This window comes from Ranitomeya variabilis, chromosome 5 (assembly GCF_051348905.1).
Source record: "Ranitomeya variabilis isolate aRanVar5 chromosome 5, aRanVar5.hap1, whole genome shotgun sequence".
NCBI classification, from domain to species: Eukaryota; Metazoa; Chordata; class Amphibia; order Anura; family Dendrobatidae; genus Ranitomeya; species Ranitomeya variabilis.
In genome coordinates, this window is record NC_135236.1 from 476,244,320 (window position 1) to 476,271,026 (window position 26,707).

Sequence of the window (26,707 nt, forward strand, 5' to 3'; positions counted from 1 at the left end):
TCACACACACCCCTGACCCTATATACTATGACTATCACACACACCCCTGACCCTATATACTATGGCTATCACACACACCCCTGACCCTATACACTATGGATATATCACACACACCCCTGACCCTATACACTATGGATATATCACACACACCCCTGACCCTATACACTATGGATATATCACACACACCCCTGACCCTATACACTATGGATATATCACACACACGCCTGACCCTATATACTATGACTATCACACACACCCCTGACCCTATATACTATGGCTATCACACACACCCCTGACCCTATACACTATGGATATATCACACACACCCCTGACCCTATATACTATGGATATATCACACACACACACACACACACGACCCTATATACTATGGATATATCTCACACACACACCTGACCCTATATACTATTGATATATCACACACACCTGACCCTATATACTATGGATATATCACACACACACACACACACACCCCTGACCCTATATACTATGGATATATCACACACACACCTGACCCTATATACTATGGATATATCACACACACACACCTGACCCTATATACTATGGATATATCACACACACACACACACCTGACCCTATATACTATGGCTATCACACACACCCCTGACCCTATATACTATGGCTATCACACACACCCCTGACCCTATACACTATGGATATATCACACACACACCCCTGACCCTATACACTATGGATATATCACACACACCCCTGACCCTATATACTATGACTATCACACACACCCCTGACCCTATATACTATGGCTATCACACACACCCCTGACCCTATACACTATGGATATATCACACACACCCCTGACCCTATACACTATGGATATATCACACACACCCCTGACCCTATACACTATGGATATATCACACACACCCCTGACCCTATACACTATGGATATATCACACACACCCCTGACCCTATACACTATGGATATATCACACACACGCCTGACCCTATATACTATGACTATCACACACACCCCTGACCCTATATACTATGGCTATCACACACCCCTGACCCTATACACTATGGATATATCACACACACCCCTGACCCTATATACTATGGATATATCACACACACCCCTGACCCTATATACTATGACTATCACACACCCCCCTGACCCTATACACTATGGATATATCACACACACCCCTGACCCTATATACTATGGCTATCACACACACCCCTGACCCTATATACTATGGATATATCACACACACCCCTGACCCTATATACTATGGATATATCACACACACCCCTGACCCTATACACTATGGATATATCACACACACCCCTGACCCTATATACTATGGATATATCACACACACCCCTGACCCTATACACTATGGATATATCACACACCCCCCCTGACCCTATGTACTATGGATATATCACACACACCCCTGACCCTATACACTATGGATATATCACACACACCCCTGACCCTATATACTATGGATATATCACACACACACACCTGACCCTATACACTATGGATATATCACACACACACACCTGACCCTATACACTATGGCTATCACACACACACCTGACCCTATATACTATGGATATATCACACACACACCCCTGACCCTATACACTATGGATATATCACACACACACACACACCTGACCCTATACACTATGGATATATCACACACACACCCCTGACCCTATATACTATGGATATATCACACACACCCCTGACCCTATACACTATGGATATATCACACACACCCCTGACCCTATACACTATGGATATATCACACACACACACACACCTGACCCTATACACTATGGCTATCACACACACCCCTGACCCTATACACTATGGATATATCACACACCCCTGACCCTATATACTATGGATATATCACACACACCCCTGACCCTATATACTATGACTATCACCCCCCCCCCCTGACCCTATACACTATGGATATATCACACACACCCCTGACCCTATATACTATGGCTATCACACACACCCCTGACCCTATACACTATGGATATATCACCCCCCCCCCCTGACCCTATACACTATGGATATATCACACACACCCCTGACCCTATATACTATGGCTATCACACACACCCCTGACCCTATACACTATGGATATATCACACCCCCCCCCCTGACCCTATGTACTATGGATATATCACACACACCCCTGACCCTATATACTATGGCTATCACACACACCCCTGACTCTATATACTATGGATATATATCTCACACTCACTATGGTTACATATCACACCCACCCCTAGGCCTCCAGCACACCTGCCATCAGCGCCCCTTATGTGTGACGTCACCTCCCCCAATACGAGCTCCCGACCCCCAGTAACGGCTCTGCACTCACTCCGCGTAGCCGGTGCTCCAGGGCAGCCTCTTGGTCTCCTTCAGGATCAGGATTGGTCTGGCGATATGGTCGGCCGAACACTCGATCTCATCCTGCGACAGCCCCAGGAACTCCGGTCTGACATAAGGAAACCTCATGGGTAAGTCCGAGCCGTTGGCATGATCGGAGCCGGAGCCGCCAGCCATGATTCCTCCCATGAAATTGGCCACGGCAGATTTCATCCGAGTGAGCATGTTACAGGCGGCACACTGGCGGAGGCAGCATGAAGAAATGGCCGGCAGCTCTCCCTTCCCCCTCGCACTGTGTCCGGCGCGGCATGGACCGGCCTGCCGGCGTCCTTCTGATGAGGAAATGCTCCAGGTGCAGGCTCTCCGCACTACGCGAGCTGACGGCTAAACCTCTGGTCATGTGACCCGCTCCGTGTCACGTGACCTACGAGGCGCACCGGTGCTGGGGGGACGCGGCATACTGCGTGCGTGTGCGGACTGTCAGTGCGGGCAGGTGGGAGATGCGGCACGGCCTCCGGTTTCTGTCATGTGTGCGTTTGCTGCGAACTTAATGTATAGAATGATCCACACTAGTGACTAGGGGCAGGTTGGAAAATATTAGCCAAAGTCCAGCACTGCCCGTATGTAGCGGTCCATGCTTAAAGGGCTCGTCCAGGATTTTTTGTCTTGTTGCAAATACCCTGATTCTTTATTTTTGTAAATTAACCTGTTCTTTATTCACCCTCCCCAGGTCCCGCGCTGATTCTCCACCACTGCTCCTGTAGTTGATTGTCTGCAGCGCTGTTGTCCCTTCACTAGCACTGCAGCCAATCAGTGAGCTCAGTGGCTCTGCCCGTGTTGACTGCACCAGCTGCCCAGAGCCGCTGAGCTCACTGATTGTCTGCAGCGTTATTCTACTCTGAACAAGCCTGGGGAGTAAGAATAATCCCGACCAGCTTACCTCCTTGTGCCCCAGAAGAGGAGCCGCAGTGCCCACGGCCGCCCGCGGGTTGTCGCCCCGACCGCAGTGTGTTCTACTTCTGCTGTCACTAGTGTCTAGTAAAGAAACCACCATTGGCATCAGGCCCATCTCCACTCTCCATTATTTTTTTCCATCATTTTTCTTGCGTTTTTTTTTTTTTGTGTGTGTGTGCAAATGTCAGGGTTGTAAAATGTATAAGATTGTTCTACTCTTTGCTCTAAAAGGGTAAAAAAAATAAAAATAAAGAGCATTTTTTGGTACAACATTTCCGAACCGGCTCGTGCCATTTACACAAATTTGGCAGAAAAAACAACAACAAATGGCACAGGAGAAAGGTGACGGAAAAAGTGCAAATGATGAATTGACCATCCATTGTGTTGTTCTTTACCTTCGTTTCCACTGTCTGTACCTTGAGCTTCTCAGGCAGGCAGTAAGGCTAGGGTCACACGACCATCCGGGAAAATCAGTCTGATTATGCCACAGGTTCATCAGCGTGTGACCCCACATGGTAGGTCTTCTAGTTCCTCCTGACCAACGATCATGAGATATGGACTCTATAGTGTGTTTGTTCTCCATGCTTTAAAGTCCATCCATCACCGTCAGGTCAGCTACAGACTGCAGGCCACTAGCTCTGTGCTAGTAGCACCATTACTTCACCTCGCCTACTGCTCTTATAATGGATTTTCTTCAGGAATGGAATAATTCTGAGACTGTCCCCCTTTCTGAACCTTACCTTCATTGGCAACAGTAACTAGAAACAAACAAAAAAAGACAAAAAAAAACGAGAGTTGCTTACACTTCACTTCTCTATAATAATAATAATCTTTATTTATATAGCGCCAACATATTCCGCAGCGCTTTACAGTTTAACAGTTTCAAACACAACAGTCATAGGTAACAATCTTAGCAATACAGTAATAAAGCAAAATAAGATAAAACAACCCTGCTCGTGAGAGCTTACAATCTACAATGAGGTGGGGGAGATACAAAGTACAGGTGTGTAATTACAATGATGTATTTACAATGATGGTCCAGCCATCTTCAGGGGGTGGGGGGTAGATGGAGATAGTGAATGGGCTACACAAACATAAAATGAGTTTGATTAGGGAATGTGATAGGCCGCTCTGAACAAATGTGTTTTGAGCGAGCGCCTAAAACTATGCAAATTGTGGATGGTCCTAATATCTTGTGGTAGCGCATTCCAGAGGATTGGCGCAGCACGGGAGAAGTCTTGGAGTCTGGAGTGGGAGGTACGGATTAGTGCAGAGGTTAGTCGAAAGTCGTTTGCAGATCGCAGCGGTCGGCTAGGCCGATAGACAGAAATGAGGGAGGAGATGTAAGTGGGTGCCGCAATGTGGAGAGCTTTGTGGGTGAGAACAAGTACTTTGAATTGTATCCTGTAATGAATGGGCAGCCAGTGTAACGACTGGCGAAGAGCGGACACGTCCGAGTAACGATTAGCCAGATGGACAACCCTGGCTGCTGCATTAAGGATAGACTGGAGAGGGGAAAGTCGCGTGAGGGGGAGGCCAATTAGTAGAGCATTGCAGTAGTCCAGACGGGAGTGGATTAGGGCGACAGTGAGAGTTTTTGTTGTCTCCATGGTGAGAAAAGGGCGGATTCTAGAGATGTTCTTTAGGTGTAAGCGGCACGAGTGGGCAAGAGATTGTATGTGGGAGGTGAAGGAGAGATCGGAGTCAAACAACACCCAGACAGCGTGCCTGCTGCCGGGGTGTTATTATGGTGTCACCCACGGAGAGAGAAATGTCAGATTTAGGGAGGTTAGTAGAAGGCGGGTGCAGAAGAAGTTCAGTTTTGGAGAGGTTGAGTTTCAGATAGAGAGCGGACATGATGTTGGAGACTGCGAACAGACAGTCACTGGCGTTCTGTAGTACAGCGAGTGTAAGGTCAGGGGATGATGTGTATAGTTGTGTGTCATCAGCATAAAGATGGTACTGAAAGCCAAATCTGCTGATGGTCTGTCCAATTGGTTTGCAATTGTTTGAAGTGCAGATGTCACATCAATAGCACTGCAGCCAGTCAGATAAGCTCACTGATTGGCTGCAGCACTGTCGACGTGATGTCAGTGCTGAACCTGGGGAGGGTAAATAATACTTGGTTTATGGTTATCAGAAAGTAGACCGCCCCTTCCCAACAGTTTATGTCATAGTTGGGACTGGGTTTCTGAGAAATGATGTAAATTTCATGTCGTAGTGATCATGCAAGCACAGGAGCAGAGCCCACGTGAGCGCCACCGGGAGCTCGACCTAAGTGAAAGCCGAGTCCCAGCTGTCACAGCCAGGAGTGGTTCCCCGCACCACCTTGGGCCACTTAACCATAGCAATCGCAGCATTATAAGGTTGGACGAGGGAGGGGGCTTCCTCTCGCTTCCAGTTGGCGCCCTCTCAGCACAATCATGAGGGCACGATCGTTGCTTTAGAAGCCCGAGGTCCTTATGATACTTCCGTGTCTGCCAGCTGCAGTGGCCTGTTTAGACCATGATAGCAGCGTGGTGTAAGAAGCTTCTGTTAGGCTGGTTTCACATTTGCGGTTGTGTCCGCAGAGTTTGATGCATACATCCGGATGCGTCTTAATTTCATATCTTTTACATTGTGGACGTAGGTGCATGCGTTGCTTGTGCATGCGTCATTTCGCGGTGTGCGGCTGGGCTCGGCTGACGCACCATGTTGCAATTTTTTAATCAGCAAATTTCCGCCGCAATATGCATTAGAGTTTATGGGAACACATAGGAACGCAAGGACATGCGTATGGTTGTATTTGCGTACGCATGCGTTTTTATGAGTAAACTTGTCTAGGAACTGGTTTTAAGCCACCCCCCAAACAAACCTTCTAAAAAAAGGTGTGGGCAGTGGAAGTCCAGTACTCTCAAGACTCTACAAGCATTGGAAGACTTTTTTGGAAGACTGACTACAATGTGAGTATACAAGCTATATGTCTGCCTGTCTGTTTTTCTCCCTGCAGTCTGTAATCATTTCTGTCTCTCTTGCAGCATTCATCATCATGTCCTCCAGCGCAGAGCAGACCTCACAGAGTGGACAGGAGACTGAAGTGAGTACATTTGCTACTGATTGGTAAGTATTCACTGTCACTATTACACATGTGGCAAAATATTTATTTTTCTTTACAGAACCATTCTAGGGCAGATGAGCAGGAGCAGCAGACTCAGGCCCAAGTTCCGGTGGCAAGACGGCGTGTAAGTATTCTTGACTGTTTCTATTTATTCTTGACTGTTTTTTGTACTCTTGACTGTTTTTTGTTCTTTTTGACTGTTTTTACTTTAAGTGTTTTATCTTTCTAACATTAATGTCTTTCTTTCATTTCTAGGTTCCACAACGGGAGGAGGAATTCCTTGACAATGACCTCCTCATCACCTTGGTGCATGAGCGAGTTGCTTTGTAGGACACCCGGGAGCAGCAGCACTCGGACGCTGTGGTGATTCGGCGGCTGTGGAATGAAGTGGGCCAAGCGCTGTTGGATGACTGGGACAACACCACGCCACGAGTCAGAAAGGCTTTTCGTAAGTATTGCAATATGGTCTGATGCGGCAGTGAACCTGAAGGCCAGGATCACACAACCGTGTGTGATGCGATAAACTCCTGCGAGTTTTTCGCATCACACACGGTTGTGTGATCATGGCCTCAAGTGCATTGTTTAACAGATTTGTTTTTTCTCCCTTCACAGTGATCAAAGTCAAAACCCGTTCGCGTTCGATGAAGGATCACTTCAACAAGGACCTGAGGCAGGAGATCCAAGTTCGCAGTGGTGCTGCAGCAAGGATCGGGAAATACAAGTACCACCGGCTGCTGGCTTTCCTGAGACCGGTCCTTGCTCAGGGAACGTAAGTATTTTTGTGTTGTATTCCCTAATCTGAATTTTTCTATTCCACAGGATTGGCGCTTTTACAATTGTTGTTTTTTTGGTACTAATGTTTTTTACTTTTCTTTTCACAGAACCTGTAGCAGCACCCTCGAACCTGGATCGTCCTCTGGAGCAGTCCCTCATAGAACAGCCATGGACCAGTCCCAGCCATCCACCAGCGATGAAGCAAGTGGGCCGGCATCACAGGCTGGAGAACAGGCAGCTGGTCCTTCAGGTGTTCCCCTGTCCCAGTCCTCTGCCTCTTTTTTGGGGGGAGGGGTCTTCCCGCCAGTGGCAGAAGGCCTCAGAGAGGTCACTCATGCCCGAGTTTATTCACTTGAGCTCGGTCTTCCAGAATGGTCCGAAGGCGCTGGGAGATAGACTGGAAAGTAGTCTGACCCATATTAACACACTTTTCCAGGATGTAACCAACGCTTTGACCGTCTGGAAGCCGACATCCAGAGACCGGCACACCATTTTTTTTAATAAGATAGAGCAGGGCATGTCGGAACACCTTACGCCTGAACTCCAGCTCAACGTGATGCCGGCTTGCAATGCTGCTTACGTTCAGGCTATGCAGCAGACCTGGTACTTACAGGTGGTATTTCCACCTCTGCCACCAATTAGACACTTTACCTCAATACCGAGTTCGGCTGCATATCACTGCGCGGCCACCACCATGCCCAGTCCTGCCGCACATCACTACACCGCAACCACCATGCCGGGTGCTGCTGAAAGCCACTCCACCACCATGGCGAGTCCTGCTCCTGCATGGCCGTCCACTGCCACCACCATGGCGGGTCAGCAAACTGCACGTCCGTCCACTGCCACCACCATGGATGTTCAGCAAACTGCACAGCCATCCCGATCCACCACCATGAAGGTTCAGCAAACTGCATGGCTATCCCGATCCACCACCATGGAGGTTCAGCAAACTGCACGGCCGTCCCTTCCCCACCACCACTCCGGTTCCGGATCCCATCACTCCCACCCTCCCAAGGAGACAAAGAAGCCACCACCATACTCATGGCAAACCGAAAAAGAAAAAAACCGGCAACAAGAACTGTCATACTACCTCCACCCTCACCTCCCAATGTGTCTGTGTTGTCCAGTTTCTCTCCCGTCCCATGCTTCCACTCCTAATGTATCTACTTCCATCCTTGACCTCCTAGACCCCTCAAGTTAGTAAGCCCTTCACCTGGAACCCCTTCATCGTCCACACCTAGCCAATTCTCCCAGCTCCACACCTCCCAGGTCCATAATATTTCCCCCTTATTGTCTCATAAAAATAAATTTATTTTTTTTTTGTTTGTTCAGTTGGGTTTCCTGTCCTGACAGGGACCCTCGTGCTGAACACGGCAGAAGAGTTTGTCTACCCACTCCTGTCCCGGCGTGGAAGAACAGACAGGGCCTGTGCACTGGTTCTCAGGTGCTGGAAGCGCCGTCCGCGGGTCCTCTGGGCTTCAGCGTCCGAGCGGGCATCAGTGCAGCACGGTCGGGTGGCCAGGGCTCTTCCGTGGCTGCCGCACCGCCCTCCCCCCTCTGCCAGCGTCCAGGAAGGGCAGCCGCTTCCGGGTCGCGCGTCTGACCTCACGCGTTAGGCATGCTGGGAGTGGACGTGCCCGCGTGACATCAGAGGCGGGTGCCGGATCCAAGATGGCAGCGCCCATGAAGAAAATGCCGGCCGGCAAAAACTATTTTGGCAGCGTGGCAAAGGAGGGGAAGGGCAACCATTTGGCACCAAAGGAGGCGGAGAGTGCAGTGGATCCCTCATAAATGGGGATGACCACAGAAGACGCACTCATGCCCAGAACTTCCTCATGGAAGTGGGGCAGCATGAGCAGCAGGCAGCGTCACAGCAGCAGGAGCTCTCGCCAGATGCCTTGCCGGGCCACTAGCATACAGGATAAGTAGCCGCTCAAGTGGTAGGAGCAGCAGGAGTCCAGAAGGGATGGTGTACGTGCATCTGACTAGCCTCCGAAACCGGTACCCTTGGCTGACAGCGGTGGTGAGTGATCTAAGTGAATGTCACCCTTATGGTAACAGGGTCCATTTTTTCTGCTTGATCACTAGGGGTCGAGAAAGTCTAGCGGTAAATCAAAGAACAGAGAATGTGCCCTTTGCAAAGACCTGCTTGCAGTTCTGTGGCAGAAGGATCTCTGCGCTAACTGCATCAATAAGACCATACAGGAAGAAACCCCTAATTTCGCCACTAGCCTTAAGGCCATAATACAGGCGGAAATAAAAGACTCCTTTAAAAATAGCCCTTTAAAAAACGAGGAAAAGAAGCCGCAAGGTGCCTACGGATTCGGAAGCCTCTAGGACAGGAAGGTCGTAAAAGATCCCTGTCTCACTCTACCTCCTCCTCTCCCTAGTCCTCAGAATCCTCCTCGGACAGTGACACAGGGGGTCAACCATGTTTCCCAACTGAGGATGTAGAGAGACTAGTTAAAGCAGTCAGGGCTGCAATGGGCCTAAAGGAAGAAAAAAACGCCTAGGTCACTAGAAGATGTCATGTTCAGTGGGTTGGAGGAAAAAAGGAAGCGCACGTTCCCTGTCAATGCAATAATAAAGGCATTGATTGATAAAGAATGGAAAAAGGCCTGAGAGAATGGGTACATTACCTTCTTCATCAAAGAGGAGGTACCCATTTGAGGAGAAAGACTCCGAAACTTGGGAAAAAATCCCTAAAATTGATAGCGCTATAGCCAGGTCTTTAAATCGTCCCTTTCATTAGAGGACTCGGGCGTACTAAAGGACCCGCCTGACAAAAAGGCATATTGCTTTTTGAGACACATCTGGGAAGCAGTGGCATTGAAGCCAGCAATAGCTGGGACATGTAGTGCCCGCGGTCTCATGATCTGGCTACAGCAGATAGAGGATCAGCTGAGGGATAAAGTACCAAGAGACAACATCCTAGCGAATCACTTCATCACCGGCAGGAGCACCCATCTTTTTTGTTAAGAAGAAGGATGGAACTCTTAGACCATGTATCGACTATCGGGAGCTCAATAAGGTGACCATTCGGAATCGGTACCCGTTACCATTGATCCCTGAACTACTAGAAAGAGTGCGACAGGCCAAGATCTTCTCCAAGTTAGATCTTCGGGGAGCGTATAATTTAATTAGGATCTACTCTGGAGATGAATGGAAGACTGCATTTAGATGTCGGTATGGGCACTTCGAATATCTGGTGATGCCTTTTGGTCTCTGCAATGCTCCGGCAACCTTCCAACATCTGGCTAATGATATTTTCAGAGATCTATTGGACCATTTTGTCGTGATCTATCTGTATGACATCTTAATTTTTTCTGATTCTTTGCAGGAACATCAGGAGCATGTTAAAAGGCGCCTGAAAGAGAATCACCTCTACATTAAAGAAGTTGTCCACTACTATAACCTTTTTTTTTTTCATAAATCTTGCTATTATGGGCCACTGAAAACATCTACTGTGTTTATTTTAGCAATATTACCTTTTATCATGCTGTAGCAGCACATCTTTAGTGCTGGATCCAGCTCTCATGGGGTTAATCGACAACTTCCTTTCTCCTGACTTACTGTGCTCTAATACTACAAGCTCCATGATGCATTGCACTCCCCTGTAACTCTGCACCTGGCACACCCACTCCAAAACACACCCCAACCCCTCCCTCCTCTCCCACCTCTATCTTCAAAAAGATTTGTGATGTCATTTCTGTCCAACCTCCTCTTACATTTGTCCAACCCACACTCCATTACACACAGATAAATGGATAGATAGATAGATAGATACAGATATATCTATGTCTATTTCCATAGATATGTCCATATCCATGTTTCTAAACCCCTTCACCCCTGGAGCTTTTTTGTTTTCGTTTATCGCTCCCCTTCTTTCCAGAGCCATAATTTTTCCGTCTATATGGCCATGTGGGGGCCTATCTTTTGCGGGACAAGTTCTACTTTTGAACGACATCATTGGTTTTACCATGTCGTGTAACAGAAAATGTGAAAAAAATTCAAAGTGCAATGAAATTGCAAAAAAAGTGCAATCCCACACTTGTTTTTTGCTTGGCTTTTTTGCTAGGTTCACTAAATGCTAAGGCTGTGTGCACACGTTGCGGATCTGATTGCAGATCTGCAGCGTTTTTTGCCGCACTGAATTGCATCAAATCCGCAGTGTAGTGCACAACCAATGTAAGTCTATGGGAGCCGCAGACTTGTTGTGCACATGCTGCGGAAAAAGCCGCACCGAAACGCAGCTTTTTTTTCTTGCAGCATGTCACTTCTTTTGTGCGGAACTGCAGCGTTTCTGCACCTTTAGACTTTCATTGAGTCGGGCACATCCGTAGCAAAACCGCAGATGTAAAAAAGATCTGCAGTTTTGCTGCGGATGTTGGTCCGAGAAACGCTGCAGCTCGGGAGGATGGAAGTGTGTGGGCGGTGACGGTGTGCGTGTATGTGTGTGCGGGCGGGGTCTGCGGGCTGTTCGGATGTGTGCGGCGCTGTGCGGGACTGTTCAGGTGTGTGCGGGGTCTGCGGGCTGTTCGGATGTGTGCGGGAGTGTTCAGGTGTGTGCGGGGTCTGCGGGCTGTTCGGATGTGTGCGGGAGTGTTCAGGTGTGTGAGGGGTCTGCGGGCTGTTCGGATGTGTGCGGGACTGTTCAGATGTGTACGGGACTGTTCGGGTGTGTGCGGGGCTGTTCGGGTGTGTGCAGGACTGTTCAGGTGTGTGCGGGACTGTTCAGGTGTGTGCGGGGCTGTGCAGGGGGTCTTTTGGGGTGTGTGTGCAGGCATCATCCGATGGGACTACAAGTACGCAGCATCCAATCTGCAGCTCATTCGGATCTAATCCGGACAGTGGACATACACCCTACGCTATCCATACATCTATCAATAGATATATCTATCCAGACACATCTACAGATAGATATATGAATAGATAGATGTATGCATCTATAGATCTATCTATATGTAGATCTGTCCATCCATTTCATCTATCTGTCTATCTGTGTGTGTAATGGAGTGTGGGTTGGACAAATGTAAAAGAGGAGGTTGGACAATAATGACATCACAAATCTTTTTCTTTTGTTCAATAATACATCTTTATTTAGCTTTCAAAAACGCACCAAAATGCCTATAAACCGTGCAAAAACCACACCAAAAGCGAATTAAAAAATGCATCAAAACCGTGCAAAAAACTGCATAAAAAACGCATCAAAACTGAAAAAAAACGCATCAAAACCGCACCAAAATTGCATCAACACTGCACCAAAACCGCACCAAAACCACACCAAGAACTGCATTAAAACAGCACCAAGAACTACATCAAAACCGCACCAAAAACTGCATCAAAACTGCACCAGGTTTTGATGCAGTTTTTGGTGCAGTTTTGGTGCAGTTTTGATGCTTTTTTTGGTGCGGTTTATGCGCGGTTTTAATGCCGTTTTTGGAAATAAGTAAATAAACGGAAAATGTGCATGATTTTAATGGAAACATGCATGAAAAAACGGATTCCAAGGCCGGATTCATCATGTCACAGCTCAGTTTCATACGTTTTTTTGCCGGATCCGTCGCTGTGCGTTTTTTCGCCGGACAGAAAAAAGTTCCTCCGTATGTGTTTTCCATCCGGCGGAAACAGCTTTTTTGACGGATCCGGCAAAAAACGGATGAAACGTGTGGCCATCAGGCGCAATCCGGCGCTAATACAACTCTATGAGAAAAAAACGGATCCGGCGGAAAAAAATGGATCCGTTTTTTTCAAAACTCGCCGGATTGTGCCTCACGGCAAAAACCTGATGTGTGAAAGCAGCCAAATATATGGATAGATACATCTATGTATCTATAGATATATCTATCTATAAATATATCTATAGATAGATATATCCATAGATATATAATAGGCCGATGTTTCTAAGGCCTCTTTCACACTAGCGTCGTGCACTGCACGTCGCAATGCGTCGTTGTGGAGAAAAAACGCGTCCTGCAAAGTTGTCTGCAGGATGCGTTTTTTCTCCATAGACTTTTATTAGCGACGCAGCGCGACGGCCCCTTACCAATGCTAGTTTGAAAGCAGCCTAAGGCTACTTTCACACTTGCGCTTTTAGCAATCCGTCTTTTTGGGAAAAAAACGGATCCTGCAAATGTGCTCGCAGGATGCTTTTTTTACCCATAGTCTTGTATTAGTGACGGATCGCGACGGCCACACGTCGCGTCCGTCGTGCAACGGATGCGTCGTGTTTTGGTGGACCGTTGGCACGAAAAAACGTTAAAGTGAATTTTTTTTGTCCGTCGCGTCTGCCATTTTCTACCACGCATGCGCAGCCAAAACTCCGCCCCCTCCTCCCCGGACTTCAGAATGGGCAGCGGATGCGTTGAAAAACTGCATCCGCTGCCCACGACGTGCACAAATTTCACAACGTGCGTCAGTACGTAGGCCCGACGCATAGCGACGGACCTGTACCGACGCAAGTGTGAAAGAGGCCTTAATGAGCGTTTAATTTAATAAAAAAACGGCGTGGGCTCCCGTGCAATTTTCTGCGCCAGAGGGGGAAAGCCGACTGCCGGGGGCCAATATTTGTAGCCTGCTATGAATATCAGCCCGCAGCTGTCTGCGTAGCCTTTACTGGCTATTAAAATAGGGGGACCCCCCAAAAAAAATGACGTGGGGTCCCCCTATATTTTATAGCCAGAAAGGCTACGCAGACAGCTGCGGGCTGATATTCATAGCCTAGAGAGGGGCCATGGATATTGGTCCCCACCCGGCTACAAATACCAGTCCGCAGCCGCCCCAGTAATGGCGCATCTGTAAGATGCGCCAATTCCGGCACTTAGCCCCTCTCTTCCCACTCCCGTGTAGCGGTGGGATATGGGGTAATAAGGGGTTAATGTCACCTTGCTATTGTAAGGTGACATTAAGCCGGGTTAATAACGGAGAGGCGTCAATAAGACGCCTATCCATTATTAATCCAATAGTAATAAAGGGTTAATAAAACACACACACACATTAGGAAAAATGTATTTTAATATTCTTCATTTAACCATACTTACCATACTTCAGCCCCTGCAAAAAAACGTAAAATAATAAACCGTATACTACCTGTCCGCCGTAGTCCAATTAATAACGAGTGTCCCACGACGATCTCCCTTATAGAACAGTGACATCGGGTGATGTCACTGCTCTATAGGACCCTCAGTGACACACTGACAGGAGACAATGGCTCCTGCAGTGCATCACTGAGGTTACTAAAGTTCGAAGTCTTACTTTATGGCAAAAAGCTGCATGGAAAATTTCTCATACAGCAATGCCATAAAGTGAGACTAGGGACTATTTTCTCACAGGGGCGTAGGAATACATTGTGAGCAATACATTGTGGAAGGATACCTTCCATCATTGTGTTCCTGGAGCCCCTGGAGAGCAGTCGCATCAGCAGATGCTCCTGCTCTCCACGGGAGATCATCGAGGGACACTCGTTTTAATTGGATTTCTGCGGATCAGGGAGTATATTGGTTGTTTATTATTTTAATATTTTTTACAGATGACAATGGCTTTGGGGATCAATGTGACAAGTGATGGTGTGTATGTACTCTATGTTACATGTTCTGTATGTATGTATGTTGTATGTATGTATGTATGTACGTACTGTATGTCGCATGTCACATGTTGCATGTCGGCGCATGTCGGCGCATGGCGCATGTCGTCGCATGGTGCATGTCATATGGTGCATGTCGTCGCATGGTGCATGTCGCATGTCATATGGTGCATGTCGTCGCATGGCGCATGTCATCGCATGGTGCATGTCGTCGCATGGCGCATGTCATCGCATGGTGCATGTCGTCGCATGGTGCATGTCGCATGTCATATGTTGCATGTCGTCGCATGGTGCATGTCGTCTTATGGTGCATGTCGCATGTCATATGGTGCATGTCGTCGCATGGTGCATGTTGTCGCATGGTGCATGTCGTATGTTGCATGTTTTCGCATATGGCATGGTGCATGTTGTCACATGGTGTGTGTTGTATGTATGTATGTATGTATGTATGTATGTATGTATGTACTGTATATGTGTATTTTTATTTTTTTTACATTCAACACATTAGCCGGATGATGGGACTACTACTGTCCCATCATTGGCTAATGTGTCACTCACTGTCACTGTAGCAGGCAGAGCCCGATGGGACTTGTAGTCCCATCGGACGATGCCTGCACACAGAGACACACACACACCAAAGACCACCCCAGCAGACCCCAGCACATACCGGCCCGCACAGCACCGGCCCGCAGAGCACCGGCGCCAGACCGCAGAGCACCGGCGCCCGCACAATCATCCCTGCCTAGCCCCGCCCGCACATCCCTGCCTAGCCCCGCCCGCCCCCAGCACAGGCCTGCAGCCACCAGCCCCGCCCACAGCCCAGTCACTCTTGATGAGTGACTGCTGACTGTGAGGCTGGCTCACGCCTGCTACTGACGTCACGTCAATTTCCAGAGTCTCGAAATTGACGTGACGTCAGCGGAAATAAGCGGCGGCTGCAGCCTGGGGGTCACGTGACCCGGACTCAGCCGCCGGAATAGCGCCGCTCACAGGCGAAAACGGCAACGGAAGGTAATTACACAATTCATCAGGGGGCCCGGGGGGATACATTGGGGGGTTAATTGAAAGTAGTGGACAACCCCTTTAAGCCTGAAAAATGTGAATTCCAATGCACTGAGATTCGATTTTTCTGGGGTATGTCATCTCGCCTCAGGGGCTTAACATAGAGGCAAGTAAGATCCAGGCTATTCTTGATTGGCCCGCACCTAAAAATGTCAAGGAGGTCCAGCGTTTCATTGGATTTGCAAACTTTTATAGGCGATTTATTCGTAATTTTTCTGAAATTGTTCGACCCATTACTCAGCTAACCAAAAAGGAAAATACTGTCTTGTGGTCCGCACAGGCTCAGGAAGCCTTTGAGTATCTTGGGTCCCGATTTACTTCTGCACCTGTATTGATTCACCATTACCCAGCACATCCTTTCATCATAGAAGTGGACGCTTCGGACTGTGCTCTGGGGGCCATCCTCTCACAGAGAACGGGATAGAAGGGTTTGTTACATCCATGTGCTTTTTTTTTCTCGCAGACTCTCCGTTGCAGAGAAGAACTACAATGTGGGAGATAAGGAGCTTCTAGCCATTATCGCTGCATTTAAGGAATGGAGACATCATCTGAAGGGGGCAGCACAACAAGTTATTGTGCTCACGGATCATCGCAACCTGGAATTTCTTAGATCTACGAGATGTCTTTCTCCTCGGCAAGCTCGATGGAGTCTATTTTTGAACCAATTTAATTTTGTCATTTCGTACCGCCCAGGTTCACGTAAAGGGAAAGCGGATGCTTTGTCCCAAATCCATGCCATGGATTCCGTACCTGGGACCCCGTATAAGACCGTCTTGTCTGATGCCAATTTTGTCAGAGTCATTCAGAATAAGGACTTATGGAAGACCATTAAGGAGGCCTATGACGCAGATCCATTTCTCGCCAACCCGACTGCTGACGTGAACTTAGTTCTCAAAAATGGTATCTGGGTCCGGGATCAACGTTTATACGTTCCAGAGGCCGTAAAGCTGCAGGTCCTCAAGTTTGTCCACGATTCCAAGTTGGCGGGTCATCAGGGGGGTACAGAAGACACAGGAGTTCCTGAGCCTTTTTTTTGGTGGCCTACCTGTCTGAGGGACGTGAAGAGCTATGTTCTCTCTTGTGAGGTATGTGCACGTTTTAAGACTCCTCGGGTATCACCTACTGGACTGCTTCAACCACTACCCATCCCCTCTCGTCCTTGGGGGTCTATTTCAATGGACTTTATAGTGTAATTGTCCACCTCTGGGGGAAAGAACTCTATTCTGGTGGTTATTGATAGTCTTACTAAAGCTGCGCCAAGGAGACGGTAGATCTGGTCACCCAGAATGTGTTTCGGCTGCATGGAGTTCCGGAAGAAATCATCTCTGATCGGGGAATGCAGTTTACATCCAGGTTTTGGAAGGGATTCTGCTCTGCGCTTGATGTTAATGTTTGTCTGTCTTCTGCATATCATCCTCAGACTAATGGACAGATGGAGCGGACTGATCAGACTCTGGAACAGTATGTTCGATGCTATATCAGCCATTCGCAGGATGACTCTCAAAGTTCATCTACCAAAGTAACACCTTTCCTTGCCAACCTGGGTTATCATCCCAGTATTCTTCCCAGATCCCCGATTGATGCATCGGTGCATGCAGTTCATGAGAGGTTGGCAGCAATGAGACAGAATCTGGAAACCCTGAAGGAATCGCTGTCTACTGCACAGGAGAGATATAAGAGATCTGCCGATAGGTTCCGGAGGCCTGCACCTATTTTCATGGTAGGAGACTCTGTGGTTATCTACTAAAAACTTGAGATTGAACATTCCATCACAGAAATTTGGGACAAAAATTAATCGGCCCTTTCAAGATCTCTGGGATCGTGAGTTCCATTGCCTGTCGCCTGAAGTTGCCAAGAACCTTAAAGGTACATCCTGTGTTTCATGTCTCCCTGTTAAAACCAGTGGTGTCTCCAAATCCTTTTCAGGGTCATATTACACCTCCTCCTCGGCCTGTGTTAGTGGACGGACAAGAACAGTTTGTTGTAGAGAAGATTCTGTATTCAAGGATCCGCAGGAATCAACTGCAGTACCTCATCAAATGGCAAGGATATCCGCCTGAGGATCTCCTTGAAGGGGAGAAATAACGATCCCAACCCATTGCTCCTCACTGCCAGATGAATGAGGATGAAGCCTAAAATAAATCTTGCAGGCTTCACAGTACACAACAAATTGATCCTGTCCCCCAGAAAACCTACCCAAAAGGGCCACGTTAGATTTCACTTCAGCCTGACTGCTCGCCATACCAACAGTCTGCTGCTGTGAGCCCCTAGATAGCAAGTCTGACAGTTCAAGGGACAGACCATGTAATTGTTTGGCAAGGACTGCAACAGGATCCATACCAAGACACCAAATATGGGGCCTGTGAAAATATCACTTTGTGACGGTCTTTGGAAAGGAAGGGGCCCTCACACTGTCCTAGTACTGGGGCTCTAACTACCACTGTCCTGTGGGTTCTCTTGATGGTAGAGAGGCCCAAGTCTACGAACTTACTATGTTCTTGTTAAACCCTGATCTGTCCCCTCCCACATTCCAAGAGACATGGGATGGAAATGTAATGCAAACAAGACACAAAGAAAAAACAAGGATAACAGAAGATCTCTATAATCCAAAAGCAGTTGGAACCTTCACTAATCCCAATAATTGGGCTCTGCAGAGAACCGTCTGAATGGGGCAGAGGTCGAGCATGTGCATCCCCACTCTAATCATTCCCTATGGGACTGTTGGAAAATGCCAAGTGCAGTACTCAGCTACCTCCTATAGTCCAGTAAAGAATGAATGGAATAAAGGTGCTTATGCTCGACTTCTGCTCCATTCAGAAGTGGCACTGCAGAAACCCATTATCGAAATTGTTAGGGGTCAATATGGAATAACTTACAAACTTGACATAGCCTCCTACTTGTAACATGCTTTAAGGCTCTCATTGAAGATGTTATGAAGGAAAGGATTATTGCATCTGAAAATAATTCTTCAAAATATTAAAGCTGATTTATCTAAGAAGCATCTGGGAAATAAGCTAAGACTTTTAGAAAATGGGAAACTAATCTGCAAACCATAGTCAAATGCACTACGACAAAATTGTTTTACTATAGACTGCAAAGAAGAAAACCACAATACTTTAATGTTCTTATAGATTCAGAAGTCTGATGAAACGGCTAAAATAGTTTTTTTCTCAATCTACTTGGGCAGAAGAAATAAGATGTATAATTATGAGCTTATTTGTACTGGGAAAAACTCACTGAAAAAGACCTGGGTGGATGTCAAACTCACATTTGGTAACCAGTGCCAGGCAGCTGCTGCAAAGGCAAATAAAATAATGGGATGCATTAAAAGAGACATAGATTTTATCTCTACACAAGTGACTAGTTCGACAATACTGTAGCTTAACTAGAGCGGTGCAGAGAAGAGTGACCAAGGTTGTTAGAGTTCTGGGGGGTCTGCAATACAAGACCTCTTATTAGGCTATGGATTTTGCTGCGGATCCGCAGCGGATTGGACTCTGCGGATTCGCAGCAGTTTTCCATGAGTTTACAGTACCATGTAAACCTATGGAAAACAAAATCCGCAGTGCACATGCTGCGGAAAAAAATGCGCAAAAATGCTGCGTTCAGGGCCGGACTGGCCATCGGGCACTTCTGGCAAATGCCAGAAGGGCTGGTGCCAGGAGTGGGCCGCTGCCGCTATCAGCGGCGCCAGGGCCGACTCCTCCCGCCAGCGCCGACTCACCCCCCGATCGCCCGCCCTGCATTCAACTATACCGACATCTATGACGCCGGTATAGTTGAATGCAATGATGGAGGAGAGGGCGTCTGCTGTCGCTCCCTCTCCCATCATTCCCAGCTCTGCCTCGCTCTGACACTGCGGGTGCGCGATGACGTCATATCATCGCGTACCTGCTGTGTGGCCAGGCAGACTGCAGCTGCTGAGACCGGAGCCGGGAGCAGCGCGGGGCATGAGGAGAGGTGAGGAGTGTTTTTTTTGTTTTTTTTTAATATATCAATGACAGCTGGATTGTGGGGCAATTGGAGGGGCTGTATTACATTCTATAGGGGCTGTGCTGTATTACATTCTATGGGGGGGTTGTATTACATTCTATAGGGGCTGTGCTGCATTATATTCTATGGGGGCTGTGCTGTGTTACATTCTATGGGGGATGGCTGCATTACATTCTATGGGGGCTGTGCTGTGTTACATTCCATGGGGGCTGGCGGCATTACATTCTATGGTGGCTGTGCTGTATTACATTCTATGGAGGGGCTTTATTACATTCTATGGGGGCTGGCTGCATTACATTCTATGGGGGCTGGCTGCATTACATTCTAATGGGGCCGGGCTGTATTACATTCTATGGGGAACTATTACATTCTCTGGGGGCTACATTATATTCTATGTGGGACTGTGTTATATTCTATGAGGGGTGATTGCATCATACTCTGAGGGGGCTACATTATATTCTATGGGGAGCTGCATTATACTATATGAGGAGGGCTGCATTGTATTCTATGGAGGGGCTACATTATATTCTATGGGGGGCTGCATTATGCTCTATGAGGGGGCTACCATATATATCCAGGGGCTGCATTATACTATATGAGGGGGCTGCATTATATTCTCTGGGGGGGTTACATTATACTCAGGGGGCTTCATCATTATACTATATGTGGGCTGCATTATACTGTATCGAGGACTATGGGGAATACATTATACTATATGAAGAACTATGGGGTGCATTATCCTATGGGAAGTAAACTACTACATGGATGACAATGGTGGTGCATTATACTATATGGAGCACTATGAGGAGTGTATTATACTATTTGGAGGACTGGCAGTACATTATACTATATGGAGGACTGAGGAGTGTATTATACTATATGGAGGACTGAGCAGTATATTTTAATATATGGAGCACTATCAGGAGTGTATTATACTATATGAAGGACTGAGGAGTGTATTATACTATATGAAGGACTGAGGAGTGTATTATACTATATGGAGTACTGAGGTGCACATTATAATATATGGAGGACTATGGGGTGTATTACACTAAACAAGCAAAATGCTGTTATTCATAGAGTGATTGGATTGTTTATGTGGGAACAGAAATCCTTGTTCTCAGCAGCACATCGCCGGTGTAAACTGTAGTTGTGCTACTGATAACATGATACTGTATGGGAACAGATTGATCTAATTGTGATTGTTCTGTCCCCATCATTCTTTCTCAGTTGGTGTAAAGAGGCCGGGAAACAAGTGAACGACTTCAGTATTGTCGATCACACTCGTTTAGTGGCCTGAGATCAGCACATGTAAATACAGCAGAAATGCTTCACAGGGAGACCAGCCAAGGATAATGACAGTTGTAGTTAGCACCCAGCGCCTGGAAATAGCGCTAACTCTACTGCTTTTCCCAGCCGCCAGAGCATTTAATTCTGGTATGTGTAATGATTTTTAGGGTTGATGTCAGCTGCGTAATGTCAGCTGCCATCAATCCCTGGTGTAAGTAATGGAGAGGTGTCTATCAGACACCCCACTACTAGCCCAGACCTGGCGAGACCCAGCGACTCTGAAGAGCGGTGACGGTAGTAACAGTTACTGATGTCACTGCTTTTCAGAGTCACCGGGTCTCGTGCTGCGCAGCAGAACCAAAAGTGGCTGTAGGCAATGTTTATGGAGCATCAGAATGAGGTTCCATAGCCTTTGGTCGTCTCATCCCTTCATTATCTACGAGATCCAGTTATGTAGGTAAAGTAGCGGCTTTTCTTGGTACTGCATCTAAAAGCAATAAATAGGACTGAGCTGTAATGCTGGATACAGCTGTGATTATACAGGTCCTTCTCAAAAAATTAGCATATAGTGTTAAATTTCATTATTTACCATAATGTAATGATTACAATTAAACTTTCATATATTATAGATTCATTATCCACCAACTGAAATTTGTCAGGTCTTTTATTGTTTTAATACTGATGATTTTGGCATACAACTCCTGATAACCCAAAAAACCTGTCTCAATAAATTAGCATATCAAGAAAAGGTTCTCTAAACGACCTATTACCCTAATCTTATGAATCAACTAATTAACTCTAAACACATGCAAAAGATACCTGAGGCTTTTAAAAACTCCCTGCCTGGTTCATTACTCAAAACCCCCATCATGGGTAAGACTAGCGACCTGACAGATGTCAAGAAGGCCATCATTGACACCCTCAAGCAAGAGGGTAAGACCCAGAAAGAAATTTCTCAACAAATAGGCTGTTCCCAGAGTGCTGTATCAAGGCACCTCAATGGTAAGTCTGTTGGAAGGAAACAATGTGGCAGAAAACGCTGTACAACGAGAAGAGGTGACCGGACCCTGAGGAAGATTGTGGAGAAGGACCGATTCCAGACCTTGGGGAACCTGAGGAAGCAGTGGACTGAGTCTGGTGTGGAAACAAACAGAGCCACCGTGCACAGGCGTGTGCAGGAAATGGGCTACAGGTGCCGCATTCCCCAGGTAAAGCCACTTTTGAACCATAAACAGCGGCAGAAGCGCCTGACCTGGGCTACAGAGAAGCAGCACTGGACTGTTGCTAAGTGGTCCCAAGTACTTTTTTCTGATGAAAGCAAATTTTGCATGTCATTCGGAAATCAAGGTGCCAGAGTCTGGAGGAAGACTGGGGAGAAGGAAATGCCAAAATGCCTGAAGTCCAGTGTCAAGTACCCACAGTCAGTGATGGTGTGGGGTGCCATGTCAGCTGCTGGTGTTGGTCCACTGTGTTTCATCAAGGGCAGGGTCAATGCAGCTAGCTATCAGGAGATTTTGGAGCACTTCATGCTTCCATCGGCTGAAATGCTTTATGGAGATGAAGATTTCATTTTTCAGCACGACCTGGCACCTGCTCACAGTGCCAAAACCACTGGTAAATGGTTTACTGACCATGGTATTACTGTGCTCAATTTGCCTGCCAACTCTCCTGACCTGAACCCCATAGAGAATCTGTGGGATATTGTGAAGAGAAAGTTGAGAGACGCAAGACCCAACACTCTGGATGAGCTTAAGGCCGCTATTGAAGCATCCTGGGCCTCCATAACATCTCAGCAGTGTCACAGGCTGATTGCCTCCATGCCACGCCGCATTGAAGCAGTCATTTCTGCCAAAGGATTCCCGACCAAGTATTGAGTGCATAACTGAACATTATTATTTGATGGTTTTTTTGTTTGTTATTAAAAAACACTTTTATTTGATTGGCCGGGTGAAATATGCTAATTTATTGAGACAGGTTTTTTGGGATATCAGGAGTTGTATGCCAAAATCATCAGTATTAAAACAATAAAAGACCTGACAAATTTCAGTTGGTGGATAATGAATCTATAATATATGAAAGTTTAATTGTAATCATTACATTATGGTAAATAATGAAATTTAACACTATATGCTAATTTTTTGAGAAGGACCTGTATGTTATATAGTCGTGTTACACTCCCCTCACTTCTTGTAACCTACAAGTCTACATAGATATTATACAGTCACCATGTGACAAGTGGGCCTGTGTAACTTCAAATGCCAGGGCTGAATTTTAGTCCCAGTCCGGCCCTGGCTGCGTTGTTTATTCCGCAGCATGTCCATTCTTTGTGCGAATTCCACAGCAGTTTACACCTGCTCCTCAATAGGAATCCACAGGTGTAAAACCGCAGGTGGAATCCGCACAAAAACTGCGGTAAATCTGTAGTGCAGATATCATCCTACGGATTTACCAAAATCAGTGCGGAAAAATCCTCACAACATTCCGCAACGTGTGCACATACCCTTACACTTGAGGTTATTTAGTTTGGAAAAACAAAGGCTTAGGGATGATCTTATTATAACGTATAAATATATGAGGGGACAGTACAAAGACCTTTCTGATGATCTTTTTACTCGTAGACCTGAGACAAGGACAAGGGGGCATCCTCTACGTCTGGAGGAAAGAAGGTTTAAGCATAATCACAGACGCGGATTCTTTACTGTAAGGCTATGTGCACACGTTCAGGATTTCCTGCAGAAATGTCCTGAGCAAAACAGGACATTTTCTGCAAGAAATCTGCATGCGTTTTTCTCGCTTTTTTTTTACCGCGTTTTTGGTGCGGTTTTTTTTTTTTTGCGGATTTTCCTGGAGGTTCCCAATGCAATAATATAGTGGGAAATCCGCAAAAAATCCGCAAAATTAATAAACATGCTGCGTTTTTTACCGCGATGCGTTTTTTTTTCGCATCATGTGCACACAAATTGCGGAATGCATTTTAAATGATGGGATGCATAATGTATGCGTTTTTTTCGCGTTTTTATAGTGAAAAAACTAGAAAAATCTGCTACGTGTGCACACAGCCTTAGAGCAGTGAGACTATGGAACTCTCTGTATGATGTTCTAATGAGTGATTCAATACTAAAGAGGGGTCTGGATGCCTTTCTTGAAAAGTATAACAGGTTATTTATACTAGATTCCTTGTTAGGGTGGTGATCCAGGGAACTAGTCTGATTGCCGTATGTGGAGTCAGGAAGGAATTTTTTTTCCCCAAGGTGGAGCTTACTCTTTGCCACATGGTTTTTTTTTGCCTTCCTCTGGATCAACATGTTAGGGCATGTTAGGTTAGGCTATGGGTTGAACTAGATGGACTTAGTCTTCCTTCAACCTTAAATCTGTACTATGTTACATTAATTAAAAAATAGTGTTACTAAGATATTTATCTTCCCACAGTTACTAGTGCTGCCTGTTTTGTAGGGCCATGTACAGCTCTAGTAAAAATTACGAGACCACCACATCAGAACCCTGTCATGGGCAGCCCAGTCTCCAGACCTGAACCCCATTGAAAACCTCTGGAATGTAATCAAGAGGATGATTGATAGTCACAAGCCATCAAACAAAGAAGAACTGCTTACATTTTTGCATCAGAAGCAGTGTGACAGACTGGTGGAATGCATGCCAAGACACATGAAAGCTGTGATTAAAAATCATGGTTATTCCACAAAATATTGATTTCTGAATTCTTCATGAGTTAAAGCATTAGTATTGTTGTTTCTAAATGATTATGAACTTGTTTTCTTTGCATTATTTGAGGTCTGAAAGCACTGTTTTTTTTTTTTTATTCTGACCATTTTTCATTGTCAAAAAAAAATACAAAATTTATTGCTTGGAAATTTGGAGACATATTGTCAGTAGTGATGAGCGAGTATACTCGTTGCTCGGGTAGTCTCCAAGTATTTGTGAGCGCTTAGAGATTTAGTTTTTGTCGAGGCAGCTGCATGATTTACGGCTGCTGGACAGCCTGAATACATGTGGAGATTCCCTAGCAACCAGGCAACCCTCACATGTATTCAGCCTGTCTAGCAGCCGTAAATCATGCAGCTGCGTCGACAAAAACGAAATCTCCGAGCAGTCACAAATACTCGGAGACCACCCGAGCGTGCTAGGGAATACCCGAGCAACGAGTATACTCGCTCATCACTAATTCTCAGTAGTTTATAGAATGAAAGAACAATTTACATTTTACTCAAAAATATACCTATAAAGAGAAAAATCAGACAAACAACATTTTGCCAGAGCTGTATATGAATGGCATTAGGTGACCGATCATGCACAGTCAATCTACTATACTGTCTTTTGTCGTCATTGCTATGTGCAGTGGTAACATGAGATTTCTCCATCTCTGTCTGCTCTATTTTAGTGCATTAAAAAGTTAGGGATAGTAAATACTGAGGCGGTGGAGTATAATTTCCTTCTGCACAGTGGTACATGAGTCCCCTACCTCGAGTAACTTTGTATATGCTATCCCTGGCATTTTATTGAACTACAATAGAGCTGATTGGTGGAGGATTCTAACATTAAAGGAACGCACCGCTATGCTGATGACCGGTTGACTGTGCATGCTTGACCAGCTGACTGATGTCAGACACAGACACAGTCATAAGGCAGACAACACTAATACCTCCAGGAGATGCCATGCTTGTAATAAAAGATACATTTCTTTAAAACCATGCATTTTTTTATTAAAGTGAATTTGTCAGCAGGTTTTTGGTGTGCAAGCTGGGGACAGCATGAGGTAAGGGTTAAAACACAGAATTCAACAGTTTAACTTATCAAGCTGTGTGCTGTAGTTTACTTACAATGAAGGTTTTATCAGTATGACATTATCAATAGTGTGACTACTAAAGTAATACTGCATTTGCTAGTTCAACTCCGCCCCCTCCAGTGATTAGTAGCTCACTGTCTATAGACTATTTACATAAAGAGCCTGGGGTGAGCCGGATTAGCTTTTCCAGCTCTGCTGCATTTACAAATTCTGATTGTGTCAGAACTGCTACACCCAGTAATCTAAGTGATACATTTTTTGATTCAAGGTCTCTTTTCCTACATCCTGCTGTTGTCAGATGAGGTAGCAAAAAAACTGTTGACAGATTCCCTTTAAAAGGTGTGAATTGCTTAAATGCCTAAAATAACATTTTCCTTCACAAATCTATATGATGGTGGCACAACCCCTTTAAATGAGAGCTTATTACCCTATAAATTGCATGTTTTATGTAAACTGCCAAATATGTGGAATGCTTATGTAAAATCAAACAAGTTTTTGATAAAGGAGCGCAGCCTTTATGTGTAAATAATCGCACACACCTTGATATATTGTTTTTCTTTCTGTGTGTAAACCTTGGCTTTATGTGAGATTTGCATTTTGGGGTAAAATAATTCCAATTTGTCACAAAATCACATGAAGGTTGGATGTGGCTGTTAACAACATGTCAAGATGGGAGCGATTGTTAGGTTATCTGATTCAGGAAATGTGTATGGGGTGCACTTCTCAATG

At 46.0% G+C, this 26,707-nt stretch overlaps 2 protein-coding genes across 4 annotated transcripts in view; one reads left to right on the plus strand and one right to left on the minus strand.

Moving 5' to 3' along the window:
• The window catches only part of PPM1H (protein phosphatase, Mg2+/Mn2+ dependent 1H), a 192,737-nt gene extending 189,889 nt beyond the window's left edge, over nucleotides 1-2,848 (minus strand). Inside the window, exon 1 of the mRNA XM_077265502.1 lies at nucleotides 2,418-2,848. Within this exon, the coding sequence (XP_077121617.1) occupies nucleotides 2,418-2,650 (233 nt within the window). The 5' untranslated portion in view covers nucleotides 2,651-2,848. The remainder of the gene's footprint in view (nucleotides 1-2,417) is intronic.
• LOC143776284 (uncharacterized) overlaps nucleotides 2,419-26,707 on the plus strand; it is a 30,061-nt gene continuing 5,772 nt past the window's right edge. Inside the window, exon 1 of one of the 3 annotated variants that reach the window (XM_077265503.1) lies at nucleotides 2,419-2,556. Coding sequence is in view for 1 of the 3 variants with exons in the window: in XM_077265506.1 (XP_077121621.1) it covers nucleotides 2,553-2,556 (4 nt within the window). In the remaining 2 variants the exon portion in view is untranslated. The remainder of the gene's footprint in view (nucleotides 2,557-26,707) is intronic. The other 2 variants (XM_077265505.1, XM_077265506.1) reach the window with 2 other exon arrangements.